Source organism: Pyxicephalus adspersus, chromosome 7 (assembly GCF_032062135.1).
Source record: "Pyxicephalus adspersus chromosome 7, UCB_Pads_2.0, whole genome shotgun sequence".
NCBI lineage: Eukaryota > Metazoa > Chordata > Amphibia > Anura > Pyxicephalidae > Pyxicephalus > Pyxicephalus adspersus.
In genome coordinates, this window is record NC_092864.1 from 2,795,127 (window position 1) to 2,806,096 (window position 10,970).

The 10,970-nt window shown below is 39.5% G+C and overlaps 1 protein-coding gene across 1 annotated transcript; it reads right to left on the reverse strand.

Moving 5' to 3' along the window:
- Positions 1 to 3,318: 3,318 nt before the first annotated feature.
- LOC140334678 (uncharacterized) lies at positions 3,319 to 9,137 on the reverse strand. The gene is made up of 8 exons (XM_072416918.1): positions 9,009 to 9,137; positions 8,484 to 8,861; positions 7,579 to 7,675; positions 5,266 to 5,306; positions 5,036 to 5,178; positions 4,926 to 4,951; positions 3,814 to 4,129; positions 3,319 to 3,554 (listed from the first exon to the last, which is right to left on the reverse strand). The coding sequence occupies exons 2-8, from the start codon at positions 8,780 to 8,782 to the stop codon at positions 3,319 to 3,321; spliced, it is 1,158 nt and encodes a 385-aa protein (XP_072273019.1). The 5' UTR covers positions 8,783 to 8,861; positions 9,009 to 9,137.
- Between the last annotated feature and the right edge of the window lie 1,833 nt (positions 9,138 to 10,970).

Here is a 10,970-nt window from a genome sequence, read left to right on the forward strand (position 1 = left end):
GAGATGGCTGACAGGCAGCATGAGACCTTATCCAGGACTGAGGGAGACAGGTCAGGGGGGGACAGATAGATCTGAGTGTCATCAGCATACAGATGAAGAATAAATAAATCATTGTAGTAATTCTTCCTCCAGTTACTGGTTTCTATTCTAGCTCCCATATCCTTACCAGTGCAGCATTTACCATTCGCAGGTACTTTATGACCAGCAAGTGCTTACATATGATTGGTAAATTTGGGGAAAATAGATAAATGAATTAGAATAAATTTGGAGAAATCTCCTTTTCTGGCATAATCATTAATAACAATAATAATAAGTTCTATTTCTGTGTCAGCCAATAACTATATATAGATGGATTCCTCCACTCCAGGCACACATATGTTCATAATATTCTGCAAAGTGATAACTTCAAATTCTCAGATTTGTATTTATTGGGGAATGTTTGAATTTTACAATGTGAGGAAATAGATTATTTTATCTTTGTGGATCCCCTGGGTCAGTGGTGCATACTGATGAGTAGTTGTTGTTAGATCTTCGTTCTGCTGGGTGGGAAATTCACAGAACAATATTTAATCTTCTCATTTCCTGTGTGAATTGGTTTTTCTGGTGAAAACATTTTCTAACCTGCAGAAAATAAAACATCTTTATGACAGATAGGTCTGGAGCTGGGAAATTTGCGGAAGGCAGCATGACAGGGTGCACAGACAGACACGAGGCAAGGGGGGGTTGGTGAAAGAGTTAAAAGCCAGTCTTGTAAGAAAGGAAGGAGGGGGAGAAGGTTGGGTCGGAATTAGAGGGGGAGGAGTGAGTAGAGGGTAAAAGGAGAATCGAACGGAAGTGAGGCACATTTTTTGAAAAGAAGAAGTTGCCCACCCTCCCGCCCTTGATATAAAGGGTTGGGAGGCGGTTGAGGTTTGGTGGAAGGTAAGAGTGCTGGGTAAAGTTTGGTTGGGGGGCACCCAAGATGGTGGTGAACCCCCTTTAAGTGGTAAAAGGTGGAGGCCCCGGAGGTGGTACTGGGCTGCTTAGGGGCCAGGATGGTATGGTGGTTTTGGAAAATATGTGATGTGGTGGTGGCGGACTTTACCTTCCGGACCTGCAACCTAGTCATTGGTTGGGAAAATGTTTGAGATAGTTTTGTAAAGGTGGTTATTTAAAGGGTTAATTCAAAGAAAAGTAAATGGGTTAATTAAAGTTATTTATTGGGTTTATTATGGTGTTTACTATGTTTGTTGTTTGTTTGTTTTGTTTGTTGTTTGTTTGTGGTTTCAGTTATTTTAAAAAATTAAAATTTTATTTAATTTATTTTAATTTTATTTTAATTTTATTTTATTACTTGTTTCAGTTGTTTATATTTATTTGTTTATATTTGGTTTGTGTTAAATTATTATAATGATATATATAATAGGTTATAAGATTGTTTATTGTTATTTATTAATAAACGGCTGCTTGCCAGCCATTAAAATGCATATTGTTGTAGCGTGTTGTTTGGTAGGTTAAGAGTGGGGGGAGGAGGGCCAAGAAAGGGGCTGGCAAGAGAGAAGGTGTATCAGTAAGTATGAGGGGAGGGGAAGGTGAAGGGGCAAGGTACGGGCTACCCTAGTCATGCTTGGCAAATCTCGGTGAAGTCGGAGGATGTGAGTTCTGCATATAGACAAATCTGATGAAGTGTCGGCACCAACTCATGCTTTGTATAAAGTGCTACAATACAGATAGGGCTGCATTGCACCGGGCTCAGCTTACCCTCCCACCATGACTCCAATGGCAGAATATACAAAACACAACACACCATTCCATCAACAAAAATGCAAAGAATGGGTTTGAATTATTAAAGCTTTCCAAGACTAGATAAACTATCACTGATGAACCTAGGTGATCCAGCAAAGCTGGATTGGATCTGTTCCAGGATTAAAAAAAATATTCCCTACTAATTGCAAACGATTTTTAAGAAATCCATTTTAAATTTACTGGATCACCCAGGTTCTCCCATGATAGTCCATTTTCTCAAGTCTTGGGGAGCTTTAATAAATCAAACCCATTGTGTAGGCCCAGCAGAAATAAGGAATGGGCTGTACTTCACTGATGGGTATGGTGGAAGGCTGCAAACTTTTATTGAATACAAACATTAAAAGAAACAACATGCAAATTGAGAGAAAACATGAATAAGATAAAGTGATACAATGTAAGAAACCATAAAATCATGTTATAATAGAGGAGCTCACCATAGAACAATGTAAGGTTTATGAAACAACTAAAAAATAATGATGATCTGATTCGACACCAAGGGCTCTGTTGATCATTCCTTTTTTCAAATCGCTCACAAAATTTGTTTCTTTCCTAATAATTTTCTATTGTGACAGCTGGACACTAGGTGGCAGAACGAGTCATTGTTTTGACCTGTAGAAATTATTGAACATAGAATTCACTGCTAGTGAATTTTAAGAAGAATTGAGTGGGTGAAAAATGTATAAACAGAGCCCCAAAAAGAGATAAAACATTAAAATCATTCCTGATATATAAACATTATTTGAATATAATTTGAATATAGAGATTTTATTGCTGTTTGCATCCACATAGGGGAGACTTCTCACATCCTGTCCTTGGGCTCCATGTATAAATTATTCCCCCAGCCAATTCCTCTGAAACTTGCTGAGAGATGGTTGTATCTCCCTACAGGTCTCCTATTAAAACAATGACTCGTTCTGCCACCTAGTGGCCAATCATCAAAAGTGCACAGCTGTCACAATAGGAAATGAATAGAAAAAAAATACATATTTTGAGCCAATTGATGGGGGAATAATTTATAAATATTGCACGAAGTGACACCACAATAAGAAATAAAGGAAATGAGGGTCAATAAATGTTATTCTATGTTCATGTTAATTGGACTTCTGCTATTTTCCTGCCCTAGTGACACCCAGATAAGACATGTGGGGTATGGAGGTCACCAGGGAAGAAAGGCTTTCATCCTCCACTGCTCATTAAAGACATTACCACCACTTATCATTCTGACATCCATTGGAACAGAAAAGACTGAAAATCTCTTGCATGGAGGACAAAAATTAATGCAAATTATACAAATCATTTTATATTATTTAATCCACCAAAAAAAAAATGTAAAATAATTCCAGATTTTTTTTTAAATACAGTGAGCGGAAGGAAATCGGTGACCAAGCTGTACTGCTAATTGCATGGTGAGAGTCACAGAAGAAAACTGCAAATCTTTAGACGAGTGAACAGCTAACATACTAAATTCAGCATTATAGTTCATAGTCTGGCAGCTTTACAAATCCCCTGCACGTCCCCTCATTGGTTGGCATTTCATAGGGCAGCATCATGTGACATGTTCCTATCAATCACTGGCAGCTCTGTGTTCTTGTTTTCTGATTCCTCGTTAGTTATTTTCTCGATAAACACAAATTCAGATTTAATTTTGTTGCATAGGAGGAGATCCTGGGCAAAGGTGCCTATTTTGGGCTGGATCTTCAGGATCTGAGTCTTCTCTTCTTCACTGTTATCCTCCACATCATCAACAACCACAATCACATTGTCCCTCCCTGTACATAAAAGATACGATATTAACAAAAGATGGTAAGTGGTCATGGAGTAACTTTTTATTGGAGGAAGTGGGGCAAATTTCTCCAAACAGGAATAACTACTTGGGCATGTCATGTTTGGAGAGACAGGGCCACTAGGGGGTGCCATGGCTTGCATGGAAATGGTGTGAGCCCTGAGAAGGGCCAAGGCGCATAGTCTAAGCAGTAACCAGGTCTTCTCCAGAGCCTCTAGTGGTAAGGAGGTTGCACTGCTGGTTACTGCCAGGTTGCTGTCCTTGGTCACACCAGGGTGGGCAGGATGATACATGATTCCAAATCACAGAAGAATACAAGGAGTCACATACGTCCGTGATGTTAATTCTCCCCCTGTTCTTGGTGTGATACAGAATACCAAATGTGCATTGAGAGACGACTTCCCTGAACTTCTGCTTTTCATTGTTGGAGATGCAATGTGGGAGGACAGCGGACACTGTGCTACAGAGTGCCTCCGATTTTAGAAGGCTCAGCAGCCATTCGTAGTCATCCTCTGATGATAACGAAAAAATACCAACTGTGTGATATCCTCGGAAAAACCACTTTATATATAGAGAAAATAAATAAATAAATGTCACCAAAATACATAATAAATAATGAGAATAAATACTAATTATATTACAACTATGAAGCCCATGGTGCCGCCAGTTTGGTAATTCAAAGTTCTTTATTGGTCAATCCACCCAAAAGTATTTTTTTTAGGGGTGCAATCTGGTGGGATGGGTCATTCTAAGGGTTGTTATAGCAATTTGTGACTACTGCAGATTTTTTTTACCTCAGTTATGTTCTGTTGTTTTGCCCCTATTCCTATTCTCCTCCCCAACATATACTTGATCTGGCAGGGATAGCGGACCTCTAGGAAGGGATTGTCAGACTGTCCTTGATGTGTGTCCCCAGTAAGCCTTTATTCCTATTCCAGTGCATTGTGCTACCAGTGAGCCATCCCTTGATTTAACCATACGGGGTCGGGGGAAGAGGGTATTGGACAGTGATGACTGGAGGGACTTCCATGGAGTGACGAACCACCTCTCTCACACATAGGGGGCTATTTATAAGAGCCTTCTTATCTTTTCGCCTGACATTTGGACATGGATTCAGTTTGGATGCATGAAGAAGATAAAGCATTTACTTAAATGACTGCTGTAGTTTGTTGATAACTGGCCACTAGGTGAGTGAGCCTTGGTTTTAATATTCATTAGAGAGACCGCTGAATGAGGGTTAAATACATCCGAATGAAAAAAATGGACAAACTGGCGGGTGAATAATTTATAAATACACCTCATAGAGGGGGTTTTCAGTTCCATTAGATTACATCAATATTATTGAAAATATTCTTACCCAATTTGTTGATGGTAATGGGGCATCTAAATGATGGAAAGAATAAAGTCAAAATAAAGTACTGGAAAAAAAATACTGACAATGGACAAAACCAAAAACACAGAACTTACCTAATATGATTTTTGTGATTTTATTCATTTGTTCCTGAAATGAATTTCCATTTCTAGTAACATGATCACCAGAAGCTAAAACAGAAGGGAATAGGACAATCCCATTGCAGGGCTGGTAAAATAAAATATCTGTGCTGGGAATCCTAAAACAATTTCTATGATTATTATAAGTAAAAGTTCCTAACTTTACAAGACATAAGAGTGAGTAGTATTGCATTATAATTTGTTACCAGTTATGGCATTGCAGAGATTTTTCACGGCCTCGTCCTTGCTGAAAGAAAAATAAAATATACCAGAATACATAAATTCCAGAAATTATCACACCAAATACTATAAAAACACATACAGGGGTATCATCGAGTACAGTAATACATATAAGGGTATCATTGAGTATAGTAATACATATAAGGGTATCTTTTTAGTACAGTAACACATATTGCGGTAAAGAGTACAGTATGATCGAGTATAGTAATACATATCAGGTTTACTTTGAGTACAGTAACACATATCAAAGTATAATCAAGTATAGTATCACATATAGGGGTATTATCAAATATAGTAATAAAAATCGGTGTATAACTGAGTATAGTAATACATATCAGGGAATAATTTGGTAGAGTAAAACATATGCTGTTGGGGTATCATGGAGTATAGTAATACATATAGGGGTATCATGGAGTATAGTAATACATATAGGGGTATCATTGAGTATAGTAATACATATAAGGGTATCATTGAGTATAGTAATATATCCCAGGGTATCTTTTTAGTACAGTAACACATATTGCGGTATCAAAGAGTACAGTATGATCGAGTATAGTAATACATATAAGGGTATCATTGAGTATAGTAATATATCCCAGGGTATCTTTGAGTACAGTAACACATATCAAAGTATAATCAAGTATAGTATCACATATAGGGGTATTAGTAATATATATCAGGGAATAATTTGGTATAGTAAAACATCAACTGTAGGGGTATCATGGAGTAAAGTAATACATATAGGGGTATCATTGAGTATAATAATATAAATGGGTTATAACTCGGTATAGTAATAGATATTGGGATATAATTTAGTATAGTAATGCATATCGGGGAATAATTGATTTTAGTAATACATATCGGTATCATCGAGTAAAGTAATACATATAAGGGTATCATGTAGTACAGAAATATATATGGGGGTATAATTGAGTATAGTAATACATATAGGGGTATAATCAAGTATAGTAACATATATTGGGGTATAGTTGAGTATAGTAATTCGTATAGGGGTATCATGGAGTATGGAACCTCATATTCATATAGGGGTATCATGGAGTACACTAACACATATCACAGAGAAAAGTAATGCATGCAAGCAGGGCTGAATTTCTGAAAAAGACCCCTAGGCCATGGCCTAGGTTGGCATGGGTGATAGAAGGCACACTTGGTCCTTCTAATTGCACTAATATAGCAGGCACAGTGCTAATTCTCCATCATTCAGGAGCTGCTGTACCTGCCAGAATGGTGCAGCTTGGAAGATCTGTGACCCCTCCTGGATAAATGTCATCAGATGATCACAGGTTAGGTTTTCTCTCTCTCCCCTTCCCTCTCCTTAGGAGTTGCCTGGGGATCCAACAATTCTGTACAGCTCCCAGGTCACTCACCTGCACCACAGCAATTGTTCATAAGGAATCTCTCTCTTTCCTCTTCTTTTCTCTCTCTCTCTCTCTCTCTCTCTCTCGCTCTCTCTCTCTCTCTTCCCTTACCCCCCTCTTTCTCTTATCGTTCCCTTTCTCTTTCCTTCTTCTTCTTCCTCTAATTCTCGCTTTCCTCTTCCTCTCTCTTTCTCTTCCTCTTTTTTTGTTCCCTTACCCCCCTCTTTCTCTCTTTCTTTTTTCGTTCCCTCTCTCTTTCTCTCAGACATGCCTAGGTATCTAGCGATCCTGCACAGCTCCCAGGTCGGTCTCTTGCAGCACCGGTTCTTAAGGAACCACCATCTGCATATTTGGCAGCGGGTGGCTGACTGTGTGGTACCGCTCACTGCCGCACTTATTTATTCTCTATGGAGCTGCCAAGAGAAGCTACATGAAGCGTCTTCCCCGAGGCAGCAGTTCCAGACATAGCAGTAAGAACAAAGTAGTTGGCCTAGGGAAATTAAGTACAAATCTGGCCCTGCATACAGAGTATAGTAACACATAGGAGTATAAAAGTATAGTGAAAGAGATAAGAGTATCACTGTGTATAGTAATACAGATATAGGAGAATATAGAAATACATAGAAGGGTATGCACACATTATAGATAGACATACAAAGTATCATTACAAATAGTGATATCAGGGAGTCTAGTACTACATACAGGGGTAACACAAAGTTTAGTAATACCAATAGGGGTATCATAATATATAACGATTGGGTATTCTTTACAAAGTGAATTTTCACAACATTCACTAAACTAAATGAATCATACCTGGCAAAGATCATTGATTAAATAAACCGCCCCAATTCCTTTTCCTAAAGCCTCAATAGATCTTCATAACTCAATAAATCAACTTACTCTGTTTGTGATGATGCAGAATTGATGAATGTATTTAACCGTTGTATGAACGATAAATTGATAAATACCTTGCACTGGCACCAGACCACCGATTTGGCTATAGTCAAAGTGATACAAAACAATTAGTTACAACAAATCCATCTATAATGTAAGGGACTGAGAATAAAAATGTGAAGTAAATCAGAAAAAGACAACAAATTGTATTTTGCATTACCAGATTTAAACACCAGTGAAACGGTTGCATAAAAAACCCCAAAATCCTAACAGATAAGCAGTTTCATCACAAAACGCCATTAATATTGGTCGTCCAATCATTATCTGCTATCTGACAGGTGGGAGGCGGCTGGTTTGCCATGTGATTTTTGGAGTGCAGTGTCCAGTGGGGGTTTGCCCTGTCACCCTGATAGACTTGCATAGGAACTGCCTGCAAAGGGTTTATAATTCACATATCAGTGCTCCAAATACCTCTAAAGGTGTTTTCCAGCATTTATAATGTCTAACCTAGGCATCCCCCAATGGTGCGGTGATATGGGGGAGGAGGAGGTAACAATTGAGTGGGATGGAGTTTATTGGGTAATTGTTCATGGCTTAGTAAAGCCTAAGACTCCATCATTTCCCAACCTGCCCCGCAAGGTGACAGCTGTATTTCGATTGGTTGATGCTAATATTAAATGAAACCTTAAAACAAATACATTTTTGTTAGGTTGAGGACTGACCTGCAATAGATATATAGAACATGGAATCTATTTGCATGAATTCTAATAAACAAGAATGATAAAAATAATCCTAGCAGTAACCATTTTAGAACCTTCAGCAAGCTCAGCCTAGACAGGTTCTCTTTAAGGGTCAAGCTAAAGGTGGCCGTAATATTTACATAATGTATGATATTTATTAAGAAGAGATACCTGAAAAGGTGAAACATCCCAACGTCTGTCTGTGTTCCCCCTGACTGCGTGTCTGGTTCTGTTTGGGTTTCAGCTGATTTTTGGGTTATTTGCATCCTGGGAAGTCCAGTCATTTCTGGTTCTGTTTGGGTTCCAGCTGATACTTTGGATATCTGCATCTCACATAGTCCCGCCATGTCCAGGTCTTTTTGGGTTTCAGCTGATATTTGGGTTTTCGGTGTCTCAGATACTTCCGCCATGCCCAGATCTGTAGATTCCTCTGGATTCCTTGTACCTGGTGCACTATTCATAATTCTCATATGTGGCAATCCAGGTACCAGTCATACAACCGGGTCACCCTCCAGAACTGGTTGCCTCTTCTTTATTCACCTCTTTCTCCTAGAAGAAGGAAACACAAAGACATCTCATCTGTTCCTTAGTAATCACCGATAATTACTGATAACTGGTAAGAAAACAGTAAAAACCTGGATATGCCAGGTCATGTGACAGTAAATTCGATGTGCCTGTCCTGGGTCACAGCCGTACCCTGTGTGATGGCCGACAGATCTCTTCTGTGTTGGGTTTGTTCTGAGCTTTCTTTCACTTTCATTCTGACTCACAATAACAACTTCCTTAGATAAGCCTGGAGTTACAGAAAGAAACGCAAGCAGTCATATAAATACCCGAGACCAGGGGATCTACAAATTCACCCTCCAGAAAAAATTCTCCCACTATGCCCCACAATGATTAACCCCTTCTATCCCTTCCTCAAATAAACACAAACTACCATTGCAGTGTATTGGCTGTAGCAGCTACTTTATTTCCTTTTACATTTTTAACCAAAATACACAAAGCACAAAAAATAAATCATCCAAACAAAACTTTGCTTTTGTAACATCACAAATATTTGAAACCATCCCCCTTTAGCTGCAGGTCCTGGAAGACATTGTCTACATATAACAATACACTTCCTATTACTCAGCGCTAAGAATAGATTCCTGCTTTGTCCCCATCCGCCCTGCACCGCCTTAGGGCCCACATCTATTACCCAGTGACAGCAAAAACCTAAACTTCATTCCTCCACCACTAGGGGGTGCATAAACTGAGATGGTTCTTTGCCCCTTCAGCATATTTTACACTAAGACCCCTGCCTGCCAGGCACTGCTAACCTCTCCCCCCCTTGACCATTCCACTTTTTAACCGTATCTCTTCCCCCTTCTGTCTCCTCCTCACCCCAGGTCATTCAGACCCTACGCTACTTTTTGTCTTTGCTTTGCTTTGCTTTCTTGGTTATCATTTCTTTCACTTCCTGCAATGTCCAGTCCTTTTTCTGTTTTTGTGCATTTTTAAAAAAGTGTTTTATAAAAAGAAGTGTTGGTGGGCTGTGATGTTGATATTAGTTGTGGTGGCTGTAGGGGGCGCTAGGTGCAGGGACTTTCGTAGTGGTGATCTCTTGCAGTTTCTTGCAATATGTCTCCAGTCACCGACTGTCTATAACCAGGTTTATAGCATTTCTTCTTTCTTCAGTTCATCTCCCTGAGCATGGCTGTATTTTCTGACCGTATTCTGTAACATCACATATATCCAACATTGTGGCCCCTTAGTGATGTCAGGGGCCAAACTAGAGACCCATGAATGTCAGGGATATTGACTGACCACGGCAGATTAGTGCAGCATAAACCAGAAACATTTATTAACAATGTCATATTCAATCTGCCCTCCAGCCTCCTCTTCAATAAATCTGCCCTCCAGCTTCCCCTTCAATAAATCTGCCCTTCAGCCTCCCCTTCAATAAATCTGCCCTTCAGCCTACCCTTCTCGAATATTTCTAGTTTCCACTTCAATAAATTCTTACCTTCATTAAATCTGCCTCCCTAGCTTCCCATTCATTAAATCTGCCCTCCAGACACTCCCTCCTATTTCAATAAATCTGCCCTTCAGCCTCCCCTTCATGAATTGGATTTGCCCTCCAGCCTTTCCTTTAGCAAATCTGCTTTCCAGTTTTCTCTTCATTAAATCTGCCCTCTAGACACCCCCTCCTATTTCAATAAATATGCCCCTCCAGCCTCCACTTCTCTTAATCTGCTCCTCATGAAATCTGCCCCTCTTCCCTACATATTTAAATCTGCCCTCCAGCCTCCTTTTGGTGTTCTGCATGCAAGTTTGCACCCACCTATGTGCTTGTATCAGGTCTGAGGGCTATTGCTTGTAGTACGGGGCAGCAGGCTGAGATGATTTCAGGAAGTCATGTACAGCATCCCAACCCCCTCCTATCACCCATTATCTGTCTGTATAGCTGAGAGAAGCACAGAGACCCAGTAACGCCATCACAAGGAGTAAAAGAAGGTTTTATTCCCAAAATATCATCGATCTGTCATTAGGAAGCAGGGCGACAACACATGCAGATTATCGCTAAACTTTGAAGTCACAATAATTCTGATATAACAATACCTTGGTTTCACCTGTACAGCTCCCCCATTGCCTCTCTGACCTCCTGGCTTTCTTCCA

Coding starts and splice junctions, on each gene's coding strand:
- LOC140334678 (XM_072416918.1), bottom strand. CDS start 8,782: ATGAGAATTATGAATAGTGCACCAGGTACAAGGAATCCAGAGGAATCT. Junction 5,307..7,578: donor TCTGCATCATCACAAACAGA/GTAAGTTGATTT, acceptor TTTTTCTTTCAG/CAAGGACGAGGCCGTGAAAA. Junction 3,555..3,813: donor CCAAGGACAGCAACCTGGCA/GTAACCAGCAGT, acceptor TTTTATGTACAG/GGAGGGACAATGTGATTGTG.